Source organism: Mustelus asterias, chromosome 1 (genome assembly GCF_964213995.1).
Source record: "Mustelus asterias chromosome 1, sMusAst1.hap1.1, whole genome shotgun sequence".
In the NCBI taxonomy this organism is placed as follows: domain Eukaryota; kingdom Metazoa; phylum Chordata; class Chondrichthyes; order Carcharhiniformes; family Triakidae; genus Mustelus; species Mustelus asterias.
In genome coordinates this window covers 40111653-40125735 of record NC_135801.1, presented here as the reverse complement: position 1 = coordinate 40125735, position 14083 = coordinate 40111653, and the positions used below count along the sequence as shown (strand labels likewise).

The window sequence follows — 14083 nt, the reverse complement described above, 5'->3', positions numbered from 1 at the left end:
AAATAACAGCACTTTACTCACCCTCAGTACTCCTGCTGAGAATCTCTCCCTCTGTGCTGCACCACTTCGAACAAATGAGGCCAGACCCCCCAGGTAACTGACTTTTATACTAAAAAACACAATCTCCCAGAATCCCCTTTGTTGCATTCCTTTCAGGCAAGGGGATCAAATTGGCTTGGCTATGCAGGTAATTAACATGTTGGGACTTTCAGTTTCTGCTTGTGTACATTTTAGTAAAATTTGATTGGCTAGCTAAAAAAAATGCCATTCCAATTTTTAAAAATAGGCTAAATTGAATAAGGTTTAGTGAAATATCAGGAATTCGCAAGGGGGCATTATTTTCTTTTCCCACTATTACAAGAATTCCTGTGTGGTGACACCAAGATGATTTTGTTTTGCAGCAAATTACTTCCAAACCCGATGACGAAAAGTAAACTAGAATGGAAAAACAAACCTGTACTTATGCAAACCTTGCAGCTAAAATTGCACATTTTTCAGTAAAGTGCCCTTTAATAATCTCTGGATTACTAACTGAGCCACGAGCTAATTGGCACAGGGTCAATAAAATGGAGGCAAATGCATGGCTCAAAAATTGGTGTGGGGGGAATGGATTTGAATTCATGGAGCATTGGCACCAGTATTGAAGAGGGGGGTCTGTTCCGATGGTATGGTCTTCATTTCCAGACCACGTAAGAGTATAGAAGGTGGCAGGAATCTAACCTCAGGCAGAGCAAAAAAAGCTGACTAGTATGAGAAGGGAGGTGGTCAATGTAGGACTGAGGGTGTTGTACCTAAACACGTGCAGTATACGGAACAAGGTAAAATGAGCTTGTTGTGCACATTGAAATTGGCCAGTACGATGTTATGGGCATCACAGACGTGGCTGCAATGGGATCAGGGCTGGGATCTAAATATCCAAGGACGGGCAGGCAGATGGGCAAAGGGGGCGAGGTTGCATTGTTAGTAAGGAATGAAGTTAAAATGGATAGCAAGGAGTGATGTAGGATCAGAAGACATAGAATCTTTGTGGGTAGAGTTGAGGAATCGCAAAGATAAAAAGACCCTAGTGGGAGTTATGTACAAGCCCCCTAGCAGTAGTCAGGATGTGGGGTGGAAAATAAATCAGGAGATAGAAAAGGCAATATTACAATAATCATGGGGGACTTCAATATGCAGGTGGATTGGGAAAATCAGGTAGGTAGTGGATCCCAAGAAAAGGAATTTGTGGAATGTCTAAGGTGGTTTTTTGGAGCAGCTTGTGACAGAGCCAACTAGGGAACAGGAAACTCTGGATTTGGTGATGTGTAATGAGGCAGACTTGATTAGGGAACCAAGGTGAAGGAACCCTTAGGGAGCAGTGGGTACAATATGATAGAATTTACCCTTTAAAGGCAAGCAGAGGACAACTAAAAAAGCAATGGCGGGGGGGAGAAGATGAAATAAGAGCGTAAGCCAGCTAGTAATATAAAGATAGGAAGAGTTTTTTTTCAATACATAAAAGGTAAGAGGCAAAAATAGCCATTGGACCACTGGAAAAATGAGGCTGGAGAAGTAATAATAGGAAACAAAGCAATGACAGAGGAACTGAATAGTTACTTTGCATCAGTCTTCACGGTGGAAGACACCAGTGGAATGCCAGAGCTCCAGGAGAGTCAGGAGGCACAGGTGAGTGTAGTGGCCATCACCAAGGAGAAGGATCTGGGGGAACAAAGGTCTGACGGTGAATAAATCACCTGGACCGGATGACCTACACCCCAGGGTTCAAAAAGAGATAGCTGAGGAAATTGTGGAGGCATTGCTGGTGATTTTTCAGGAATCACTGGAGGCAGGGAGGATACCAAAGGACTGGAAAGTAGTGAATGTAACACCGCTGTTTAAGAAGGGAGGCAGCAGACGGGAAATTATAGACTGGTTAGTCTGACATCAGTCATTGGCAAGATTTGAGAGTCCATTATTAAAGATGAGATCGCAGAGTACTTGGAAGTGCATGATAAAGTAGGACTGAGTCAGCAAAGCTTTGTCAAGGGGAGGTCACGTCTGACAAATCTGTTAGAGTTCTTTGAGGTAACAAGGAAGTTAGATAAAGAACCACTAGATTTCCAGAAGGCCTTTGACAAGGTGCCACATAGGAGGCTGTTGAATAAGTTAAGAGCCCATGGTGTTAGGGGTAAGATCCTGGCTTGATAGAGGATTGGCTGACTGGCCGAAGGTAGGGATAAAGGGGTCTTTTTCAGGATGGCAGCCAGTGACAAGTGGTGTGCCGGGACCGCAACTTTTCACAATATACATTAACGATTTGGAGGAAGGAACTGAAGGCACTGTTGCTAAGTTTGCAGATGATACAAAGATATGTAGAAGGCCAGGTAGTATTGAGGAAGCAGGGGGGGGCCGCAGAAGGACTTGGACAGGTTGGGTGTGGGCAAAGTAGTGGCAGACGGAATACAATGTGGAAAAAGAGAGGTTATGCACTTTGGAAGGAGGAATGGAGGCATAGACTATTTTCTAAATGGGAAAATGCTTAGGATATCAGAAATACAAAGGGACTTGGGAGTCCTTGTTCAAGATTCGTTTAAGGTTAACGTGCAGGTTCAGTCGGCAGTTAGGAAGGCAAATGCAATGTTAGTATTCATGTCGAGAGGGCTCGCATACAAGAGCAGGGATGTACTTCTGAGGCTGTATAAGGCGCTGGTCAGACCCCATTTGGAGGATTGTGAGCAGTTTTAGGCCCCATATCTAAGGAAGGATGTGCTGGCCTTGGAAAGGGTCCAGAGGAGGTTCGCAAGAATGATCCCTGGAATTTAGAGCTCGTCAACTGAGGACTCTGGGTCTGTACTCGTTGGAGCTTAGAAGAATTGGTGGATCTTATTGAAATTCACAGAATACGGAGGCCTGGATAGAATGGACATGGAGAGGATGTTTCCACCAGTAGGAAAAACTAGAACCAGAGAGCACAACCTCAGGCTAAAGGGATGATCCTTTAAAACAGAGATGAGGAGGAATTTCTTCAGCCAAAGAGTGGTGAATTTGTGGAACTCTTTGCTGCAGAAGGCTGTGAGGGCCAGATCATTAAGACAGAGATAGATAGGTGCTTGATTAATAAGGGGATCAGGATGTTATGGAAAAAAAGGCGGGGGGGGGGGGGGGCAGGGGGAGATGAGAAAAATATCAGCCTGATTGAATGGTAGAGCAGACTCGATGGGCCGAGTGGCCTAATTCTGCTCCTATGTCTTATGGTCTTTAGATATTTAGAGCTAAAAAAGTGTGCAAAAGATAGGCTGAGAAATAACATTAACTGTTAGATGCAAAGAAACATATTAATCAATCATATTTCCATCAAGAATTACAGTACCTCAAGTTCTAGGAACACCTTCCACCAATGCTCCCATTTTTCAACATTAGCAAACAATTCTTGGTACTTCTGGTAGTGAAGGGTAATCTTTACCAGCTCTTCATCGTGCACTTTTAGCAATTCTTCAGTGAAATTTTCTGCACATTAATTATATTGAACATTAGTAATGCAACGATATTAAGCACTCAAGACTTGTACTTACTGGCATGCCTAACTTCTAGCCCCCTACCAATGGTGTCCCGCAGATAAAGCATAAAAATGCACACTTATGAACATTCACAGCTCATCACTCCAATTGGGGTGGGGGTTTCCATACCACCCCCAACAGCAAGTGTAGCTCCCAAAATCAAATTGTCCCATTATACTATACAGCCATCCATAGAAATGTAGCTAGATTCAAAGCAAGAAAATCAGAGTGATCAGAGTGCAGTAGCAATAAGAAATCAAGATGTCATTACATATTTGCACAAGGGTATGGATGTCTACATCTCTTTGCAGCCTCTGTCCTCCCCAGTTTACACTGGAGAATTGATCAACTGTCAGGAAGCAGAGGGGACATTAAAGTTGGCAGACTATAACCAGCAGAATGCCACAAGGAGCTGGAGCTCCAGTTATTTACATCTACATTTGTGTAATTATCCAAGTTTGCTGATTTGAAGCTAGAGAGTCGGACTGGAGCCAAGAGATTTGGACAGATAAAAAGAGAGTGGAAAACAAGACTGCAGATGGAGCATAATAAGGAACTTCCAGCTGCTGCAGTGAGATTTGAACTCATGTTGTCAAATTATTAGCTGAGTGTGCTGGACTATTAATTTAACCAGTGTTCCGGTAGCCATGAGCATGTCAAATAAGAGACCAGTTGGTGCCATCAAAACTTGAAGACGAGTGCCTTATCTTCTCTCTCCTCCCCCTACAATATCAGCACCTGGGTCAGTTTGGATAGACAGCTAAAAGAATAAACTCTTTCACCATAATCAGAAGTGGGAACTCTGCATTGAGCCACTGTTCACACCAGCTACAAATGACCTTTAAATTGGTCTAAAGTGGGAACAACTTTGGGCAGTTTCAATCAAGCTCAAGTGGGGGTGAATCCCAACAAACCAATTTCACACCAAATATTTAGAGAGTGGACAGCAAGGAAATATTCCAATCTGTACTGGTTTTAAAAAGGACAAAATAGTCAAGTATTTTGCAATACAAACTAGGAAGACAATTCTTTTTGAATGTCTGAAAATTGAAAAAGTAACCTCCATTGTGATGAAGTTGGAAATACAGTATAGCCATAAGTTAAGCAAGAACAATTAAAGAATAACATACCATCAGACAGAAAAGCAAATTCTTCTCTTTGATCCTGGCTGTAGAAACATTTATCCCAATAAGTGTTTAGTTCTTGTCGGATGCGAGTGATGATTTGTTTGATATTCTTGGTCTGCATTTGTTGAAGTTGCTCAAGCTGCAGCTGCAACTAAAAAAGTGAAGGATTATGAACTAAACCATAGATGCCCACTCAGTATGGGCAGCACAGTGGTTAGCACTGCTGCCTCAGGGACCTGGGTTAGATTCCAGCCTTGGGTGTCTGGAATTTGCACATTCTCCTAATGTCTGCATGGGTCTCCTCCGATTAGGTTAGGTGCACTGACCATGAATAATGCTTGCAGTTATGAGGATAGGGAGGGGGAAATGGGCTGAGTTAAAATGCTCAAGAGTTGGTGCAGACATGGGCTGAATGGAATCATCTTTCAACCTAGAGACACCAACTCATGCAGATCTAGGACAGAATGTTCTAATAACTAAAAAATTAATGTTAAAGGGATAAAAGTTATTAACATTAGTCCAGTCAATTCAATGAGAGTTGCAGCTACTGAAAAACTCACAAGATGGCCTTAGATTTTCCTCAAAATTCACCTGAATACTGAAGCTGGTCATGTTTAGAGTGGTTTGTAACCATTGATCTTATGACATTTATAATGCACTTATTGTCCTCATCGAATCATAGAACCCCTATAGTACAGGAGGCCGCCAATTGCCCCAGCAAGTCTGTACCGACCAAAACCGCACCCAGACCCTATTCCCGTAACCCCACACATTTACTGGGCTAATCCCCCTGACATTAGGATCAATTTAGCATGGCCAATCCACCTAACCTGCACATCTTTGGAGTGTGGGAGAAAACCGGAGCACCCGGAGGAAACCCACGCAGACACAGGGAGAACGTGCAAACTCCACACAGACAGAGACCCAAGGCTGGAATTGCACTCAGGTCCTTGGCGCTGTGAGGCAGCAGTGCTAATCACTGTGCTGCCCCTATTATGCCTGCTGTACCATCTGTACACAAGTGAAAATTAACCAAATGCACTGTGCAGGATTCAATACTAACCACTATATTGATTTGATGTATGGAACCCGTTTCACTCATGTTCTGTTGCTCCAAAGGAATTTGTAAAGTATTCCACAGAGAACTGATCTGCTTTTTTAGAGACTCCTGTGCAGTCACCAATTCTTGCCTTTTCACCGTTAACTGTGATTTAAGAAAATGAAATTACAAAATGTGAATATTGGACATTTTAGTCACAATCTGCAGATATAGCATGTGAATATTTGTAAAATCAGGGGAACATATTGGAGAACTAGCCTGATGACGAAGCATCTCCAGTGATTTAATATTTTCATCAGAGAGGAAAAAGAGATTTTCTTCCTCAAGGACTGCATCCTTTTCAAATGTGGTGTCAGGGACATGATCAATATCGGTCATGAGTATTGTGATATCATGCCGGAGCCCGAGGAAAGTAGCTAAACGACACTCCTGTTGAAAGCAAGCAAAAATGATTCTGGTGCAGTAACCAAAACAGGTTCAGGTGTATTACAAGAAAAAAAATCACAAATCTCGTCCCTTGTCAAATTAAAAACTGTGCCTATGATAAACAATTATTGTGCCTCCAGAGAGGATTGAGGCAGAACTCACTCTTGAAATAGTTTGCAAAGGACATCAAGCACACTGCTGAAGCTCTTAGGAGAAAGAGGGTGGCCAAAAGTAACGCGGATCCCTTAATGGCTGGCATAGGCAATATTGTAAGAAGTTTAACAACACCAGGTTAAAGTCCAACAGGTTTATTTGGTAGCAAAAGCCACACAAGCTTTCGGAGCTCCAAGCCCCTTCTTCAGGTGAGTGGGAATTCTGTTCACAAACAGGGCATATAAAGACACAAACTCAATTTACATGAATAATGGTTGGAATGCGAATACTTACAACTAATCAAGTCTTTAAGAAACAAAACAACGTGAGTGGAGAGAGCATCAAGACAGGCTAAAAAGATGTGTATTGTCTCCAGACAAGACAGCCAGTGAAACTCTGCAGGTCCAGGCAACTGTGGGGGTTACAAACAGTGTGACATGAACCCAATATCCCGGTTGAGGCCGTCCTCGTGTATGCGGAACTTGGCTATCAGTTTCTGCTCAGCGATTTCTTAAAGACTTGATTAGTTGTAAGTATTCGCATTCCAACCATTATTCATGTAAATTGAGTTTGTGTCTTTATATGCCGTTTGTGAACAGAATTCCCACTCACCTGAAGAAGGGGCTTGGAGCTCCGAAAGCTTGTGTGGCTTTTGCTACCAAATAAACCTGTTGGACTTTTACCTGGTGTTGTTAAACTTCTTACTGTGTTTACCCCAGTCCAACGCCGGCATCTCCACATCATAGGCAATATTGCCATTTAAATCTTTAATTTCCCAATGGAAAGATACAAGAAAAACATCAAGAACAGAAACAAACTAGATAAGTGACAGAAAAATTAAATCAAAGGCAGCAAATCTTCAGAATTTGGAAAAAGAAGAAATTGTTAAAATACATCAGTCATGATATTCTAAAATTCTTGGTTTTGGAATTGTCGAACTGCCAATATCACTATCAAGGCCAGGAAAGACGGACATTTTTTGAACTGATAGTCCTCATTACTTATGGGGGTGTCACTGGAATTCTTCAAATAGGGACAGGCTACCATCATCTCACGTGAGAACACCATCCACCAGGTATATGGTACATACTCTTGCGACTCGGCCAACGTTATCTACCTTATACGCTGCAGGAAAGGATGTCCTGAGGCATGGTACATTGGGGAGACCATGCAGACGCTACGACAACAGATGAATGAACACCGCTCAACAATCACAAGGCAAGAGTGTTCCCTTCCAGTCGGGGAAGACATCAGCAGTCAGCCTCTGACCTTTGGGTAAGCATTCTCCAAGGCGGCCTTCACGACATACGACAACACAGAATCGCTGAGCAGAAACTGATAGCCATGTTCCGCACACAAGGACAGCCTCAACCGGGATCTTGGGTTCATGTCACACTATCTGTAACCCCCATGACTTGCAAAATCTCATTAACTGTCCTGGCTGGAGACAATACACATCTCTTTAACCTGTGCTTGGCCTCCTCTCCACTCATTGTCTGTACCTTTAAGACTTGCATGCCAACCATTATCTTGTAAATTGAGTTTGTGTCTGTATGTGCCCGGTTTGTGAACACAAGTCCTCACTCACCTGATGAAGGTGCAGCGCTCTGAAAGCTTGTGCTACCAAATAAACCTGTTGGACTTTAACCTGGTGTTGAGAGACTTCTTACTGTGCTTACCCCAGTCCAACACCAGCATCTCCACTTCATGAAAAATCGCATGGCATTACTTCAAGCAAGAGAATTGTGTCCTGGTCCTTGCAGGAGCTTGCTGTGCACATATTGCCAACCACATTTCCTGCACCTCAAATGATTATGCTTTACCCTGAGGTCACAAGACACTCTGAAATGCAGGTCTTACTCAATCTCTGCCTTCTGCCAGATCAGTTTGATCTTTTGTTCTCCAACCACCACACCGTTTCTGTTCTTGCTCAAAACCTGCTACAATTTTTAAAACTAGGTTCTGATGGAAGGTCAATCAGAAATCTATTTTCTCCCCAAGACACAGACCCAAATGTTTCTGTTTATATTTCATGTTTCCAGCATCACATTTTTATTCTGAAAACCTTATGAATTAGCAAAGGTAGCCTGGATGAGGAATTTGCAGACGGTTATCAGGATTTTTCTTAGAAAAACATGTTCTGGTACCAGAGAGAAGCTATCCTAGATCAATATTATGCAACAAGGCCCCCCCCACTAAGATTGAACTTTTACATTAGTTGGAGGGCGAGAAGAGGGGTGTGGAGGGATATGGTCCAAGTGCAGGTCAGTGGGATTAGGCAAAAAATGGTTCGGCACAGACAAGGGCCAAAAGGCCTGTTTCTGAGCTGTAATTTTCTACGGTTCTATGGTTCTAAGAGTGGGTCCTCTCAAAACTGGTATTTTAAAATGTAAATAAAGGCATTATGAGGGCAGCAGAATTAGCTAAAATTAACTGCCAAATGATGTCAAGGGATAGGTCAATGAGGCAGTGGTAGAGATATTTCAGAATACACAATGGACATATGTCACAAGGAAGGACCCTAATGGCTAACTTTAAAAGTTTGGTATCAAGGTAAGAAGCACAATTGTACAAAGCTGAGGGGCAGATCAGAAGATTGGACAGAATATAAACAGCAAAGAATAAGGGGAAAAAAATCCATGTAACAAAGCTAACAGATAACAAGACAGACTACAAGCAAGTCCTGGTCCTATAGAAAGAACCTGGAGAATTAATAATAGAAAGCAAGGATATGACAGATGAATTGAACAGGTATTTTGTATCTGAACATTGATGCAAGCAACTAGAAACAGCTGTAAATCAGCAGGAAGAGCCAGAGGGGTCTTGACTGAATGAATGTGGAGAGGATGTTTTCTCCGGAGGGAGAACCTGGAACTAGAGTTAAAAATGGTCGAGCGAAGGAGGATTTCCTCCCACCAACCTGCCAAGGATTAAGAGTCTTCCTCAAAAGGCAGTGGAAGCAAAGTCTTTATGTTTATGACAGAGGTAGATAAATCTTTGAGAAACAAGGGTTGAAAGGTAATCAGGGATAGGCAGGAATGTGGAGTTGAGGTTATAGTCAGATCAGCTATGAACTTATTGAATGGAGAAGGTCAAAGGGCCAAGTGGCCTGCTCTTAATGTCTATGTTTGAATATACCTTTTCTTTGGCTGCACTAAGCAGATGATTTTTAAGCTCCTCTAATTCTTGTAGAGATGGAACTTTGCCAGTAGGAATGTAGTATGGAGTCTTGCAGAGGTCAGTACACAAAGCTTGATCTTCTTTCAAAAGCATTTCACATTCTGCCATGCGACAATTTCTCTCTTCAAGCAAGGCCTCCACTTTATTTCTAAGCTCCTTTTCCAATTGAAGGGGAGTAAAATTCTCAGCCTACGAATTAATGAACAACATATTCAGTTCAAGGTGCAACTAGTCATTTTCAAAAGATCAGTGACAAAGAACGTTAACTTTAGAGTTTTGGATCATAAAGACCTGTGGCTCTGAAAGGTTTCGAAAGGGCCATCAGCTCCACTTTGTCTTCCTTAGAAAGAAGACCTCCAACTAGAAGGCAAGGAGTTTTAGCCAACACAACTCCAACCTGTACAAATTTCAGATCATATCCAAGCTAGCCAAATGTGTTCACATGAACAGACTTGTTGAATATTTTGGACATCCTCAGTAGGATTGCTAACCAAGTAACCACCTTATTATCACAAGTCCAATTCTCAAAATTTGTACCTTTTGAAGGTTGACAAAAGCCAAGAGGAAAACCAAGGCAGGTCAGTGACCTTTTTAATCTAAAAGTGATCAATTTAGCCAAACCCCATGAACAAAAGCTTATGCCAGAGATATAGCAAATGCTATACTGCACTGAAACAGCAAAGTGACAGGAGTCAGAAACATTGAAAAAGCTTTAAATGGTGTAAGGGAACTATTTAAAATGGCAACTTGTAAGTGAATATAGTATCTGCAAACTATCCTGCTTAACATTAGAAACTGCACAAAGTTGGATTAGTGCTATCCAAAAACAACTGGAGGGGTAATGGGATCAACTGTCACAAAGAATCCATTTCCTTATGATGGAAGTCTGACACTCCAGCACCCCTGTGAAGCATATAGGAAATAACAGACATCTTTCAGCCTTCATCCAAAAATTATTTATAATGTTCTTGCTCAAAAAGAAAATTGTTCATCCAAGCTCATTTAATTAGCTTACATGCTATCCTAATGTACATTACCGTATAAGGATCTAGAAGCAGCTCAGAACACAAGGCCTGTAGTCGTCCCTTCCAATTCTTAATGGCTGCCTCCAACTGTTTTTTCATAATCTCCTCTTCATGAATCATTTGATCTAGAAGCTCCTATCATAAAATATAAAAATAAATATGAAGTTTCCAAACTAAAAAGGACTGCCATTTCAAACACTTTTAATAGGCCCAACTTCATTAATCTTGAGTTAACAAGTGATGTCCATCCAGGATAAACCAGCCTTCTCCCCCACAATCCCTGCCACCTAGGAGGGTAGCAGAAGTACACTACCGTTGCAACTTCCCCACCAAGTCATACACCATTCTGACTTGAATGCACACTTCCTTTATAGTCACTGGGTCAAAGCCCTGGTACTCCTGACAGTATTGAGGATGTATTTATGCCACATGGATTGCAGTGATTCAAGGCAGGAGCTCACTGCCACCTTTTCATGGACATTTGATAGTACTGTTGGTCTAGCAAGGGACACCAAATTTGTGAAAGAAAAGGCAGGAACTCATTGTCCATGAAAGGGTAGCAATTAATGATGTTATTGTTGGCCAAGCAAGGGGCAAAACATCCTATGAAAGAAAACCATATGCTGAAATATACAGCCAGAAACCAGTTCTCAACCTTTAAAATGGATGTCAATTTCTCTTCTTCCAACAGTTTCCCCTGCAGTATTTTGCATGGCATAAGAACAGCAAGATGTGGAAGCCAGTGATGCTGAAACAATAGACTACACAAACAGAATGCCATATTTTGTTGCTTTATTAGTACAACTACTTTAAATTGCAAAATGTGTCAGTACCTATACTTTCACAATGAAAGCTGGTCAAGAGTTTCAAATAACGTGACTGAAAACACTTCACAGGAGATATGACAGAGCCACAGAAAGAATTATAGGTGAAATGACCAAAGGTTCATGCTTTGAAAGATCATAAACAATGCACAGGCAGAGAGATGTAGGGATGGGCTTTCAAAGTTTAGGCCTGGGTCCCAAGGATAGAATGGACAAAGGATGTAACCAAGTGGAAAAACAATGAACAGCTGTTCAATTAATACAGCAGCAAGCATTTGAATTCTATGCAAGGTTTTTAAAAAATCCATTCTATTACAGATAGATTTTGCGCCAAAATGAGATTGAACTCAAGTATGGAGATGTGTGTCAGGACTCAGATGTGCATCAGGATGCAGAGATCACCCAACTTGTGTGCATGCTGAAATTGCCTTGGAAGTTTAAGCTTTCGATAGTCTAATTTGTGCCAAGACCCTTGCATATCTTGGACATTTAGGCCAGATATGCAAGCTTTACCTCAATGTTACACTGGTTATACCCATCTTACAGCTAGCATAGTAAATATCTTATTTGAATACAGCATCTAATGTTGAGAAAGGTGCCCCTTTTCTTGTGCTCAATGGCCTTCTGTGCTGACCAATTGATGGATCAGCCAGGACATTGGCTATCTCGGCTGAAACATTGCAAGGGTTAGATCAAAGCAATGCTGGCAGTGTCAACACACACAGCATCAACACTGGCAGCAAGATCTGGGCCATTATAACATTAGAACATAGAACATTACAGCGCAGTACAGGCCATTCAGCCCTCGATGTTGCGCCGACCAGTGGAACCAATCTAAAGCCCCTCTAATCTACACTATTCCAATATCGTCCATATGTTTATCCAATAACCATTTGAATGCTCTTAATGTTGATGAGTCCACTACTGCTGCAGGCAGGGCATTCCACACCCTTACTACTCTGAGTAAAGAACCTACCTCTAACATCTGTCCTGTATCTCTCACCCCTCAATTTAAAGCTATGTCCCCTCGTGCTAGCCAACACCATCCAAGGAAAAAGGCTCTCACTATCCACCCTATCTAATCCTCTGATCATCTTGTATGCCTCTATTAAGTCACCTCTTAACCTTCTTCTCTCTAACGAAAACAACCTCAAGCCCCTCAGCCTTTCCTCATACGATTTTCCCACCATACCAGGCAACATTCTGGTAAATCTCCTCTGCATCCTTTCCAACACTTCCACATCCTTCCTATAATACGGCGACCAGAATTGTACACATTACTCCAAATGCGGCCACACCAGAGTTTTGTACAGTTGCAGCATGACCTCCTGGCTCCGAAACTCAATCCCTCTACCAATAAAAGCTAACACACCGTACGCCTTCTTAACAACCCTATCAACCTGGGTGCCAACTTTCAGGGATCTATGCACATGGACACCCAGACCCCTCTGTTCATCCACACTACCAAGTATCTCACCATTAGCCCAGTACTCTCTATTCCTGTTACTCCTTCCAAAGTGAATCACCTCACACTTTTCCGCATTAAACTCCATTTGCCACCTCTACATCTCTGGAACTTTTCGGAGGTCTATAAAAAACTCCCAATAGGGTGACCTCTCCTTTCCCGTTTCTAACCTCAGCCCAAACTACCTCAGTAGACGAGTCCTCATCGAATGTCCTTTCTGCCACAGTAATACTGTCCTTGACTAACAATGCCACACCTCCCCCTCTTTTACCACCTTCCCTGCACTTACTGAAACATCTAAACCCCGGAACCTGCAACAACCATTCCTGTCCCTGCTCTATCCATGTCTCCGAGATGGCCACAACATCGAAATCCCAGGTACCAACCCATGCTGCCAGCTCACCTACCTTATTCCGGATGCTCCTGGCGTTGAAGTATACACACTTCAAACCGCCTGCCTGCCAGTACACTCTTGCGACTCTGAAACCTCATCCATGACCTCACTACTCTCAACCTCCTGTACACCAGAGCTACAATTCAGGTACCCACTCCCCTGCTGAATTAGTTTAAACCCTCCCGAAGAGCATTAGCAAATTCCCCCCCCCCCCACAAGATATTGGTACCCCTCTGGTTCAAGTGCAGACCATCCTGTTTGTAGAGGTCCCACCTACCCCAGAAAGAGCCCCAATTGTCCAGGTATCTGAATCCCTCCCTCCTGCACCATCCCTGTAACCACGTGTTCAACTGCTCTCTCCCTATTCCTCTCCTCACTATCACGTGGCACGGGTAACAAACCAGAGATAACAACTTTGTTTGTTCTAACCCTAAGCTTCCACCCTAACTCCCTGAATTTCTGCCTTACATCCCCATCCCTTTTCCTACCTATGTCTTGAGTGCCTATGTGAACCACAACTTGGGGCTGGTCCCCCTCCCCCTTAAGGATTTCGAAAACACGATCCGAGACATCGTGGACTCTGGCTCCTGGGAGGCAACACACCAACCGCGAGTCTCTCTTGTTCCCGCAGAATCTCCTATCTGTCCCTTTAACTATGGAGTCCCTAATGACTAATCCTCTACTCCTCTTCCCCCTTCCCTTCAGAGCCACAAGGACAGACTCTGAGCCAGTGACCTGTACACTATGGCTTACCCCTGCTAAGTCGTCCCCCCCAACAGCATCCAAAAGTGTACTATCCACAATTTCTACTATTTTTTGTTTCTCCCCCCACTTGGATGGCTCCCTGTACCTTGGTGCTGTGGTCAGTTTGCTCATCCTCCCTTTCCCTACCC

The 14083-nt window shown here is 42.8% G+C and overlaps 1 protein-coding gene across 3 annotated transcripts in view; it reads right to left on the bottom strand.

Moving 5' to 3' along the window:
* The window catches only part of LOC144493003 (protein regulator of cytokinesis 1-like), a 51019-nt gene that overhangs the window by 31590 nt on the left and 5346 nt on the right, over positions 1-14083 (bottom strand). For all 3 annotated transcript variants that reach the window (XM_078211780.1, XM_078211790.1, XM_078211800.1), the window contains exons 3-8: positions 10520-10642; positions 9441-9671; positions 5982-6152; positions 5727-5867; positions 4667-4814; positions 3350-3486 (exon numbers count right to left, since the gene is read on the bottom strand). In XM_078211780.1, the coding sequence (XP_078067906.1) occupies positions 3350-3486; positions 4667-4814; positions 5727-5867; positions 5982-6152; positions 9441-9671; positions 10520-10642 (951 nt within the window). The remainder of the gene's footprint in view (positions 1-3349; positions 3487-4666; positions 4815-5726; positions 5868-5981; positions 6153-9440; positions 9672-10519; positions 10643-14083) is intronic.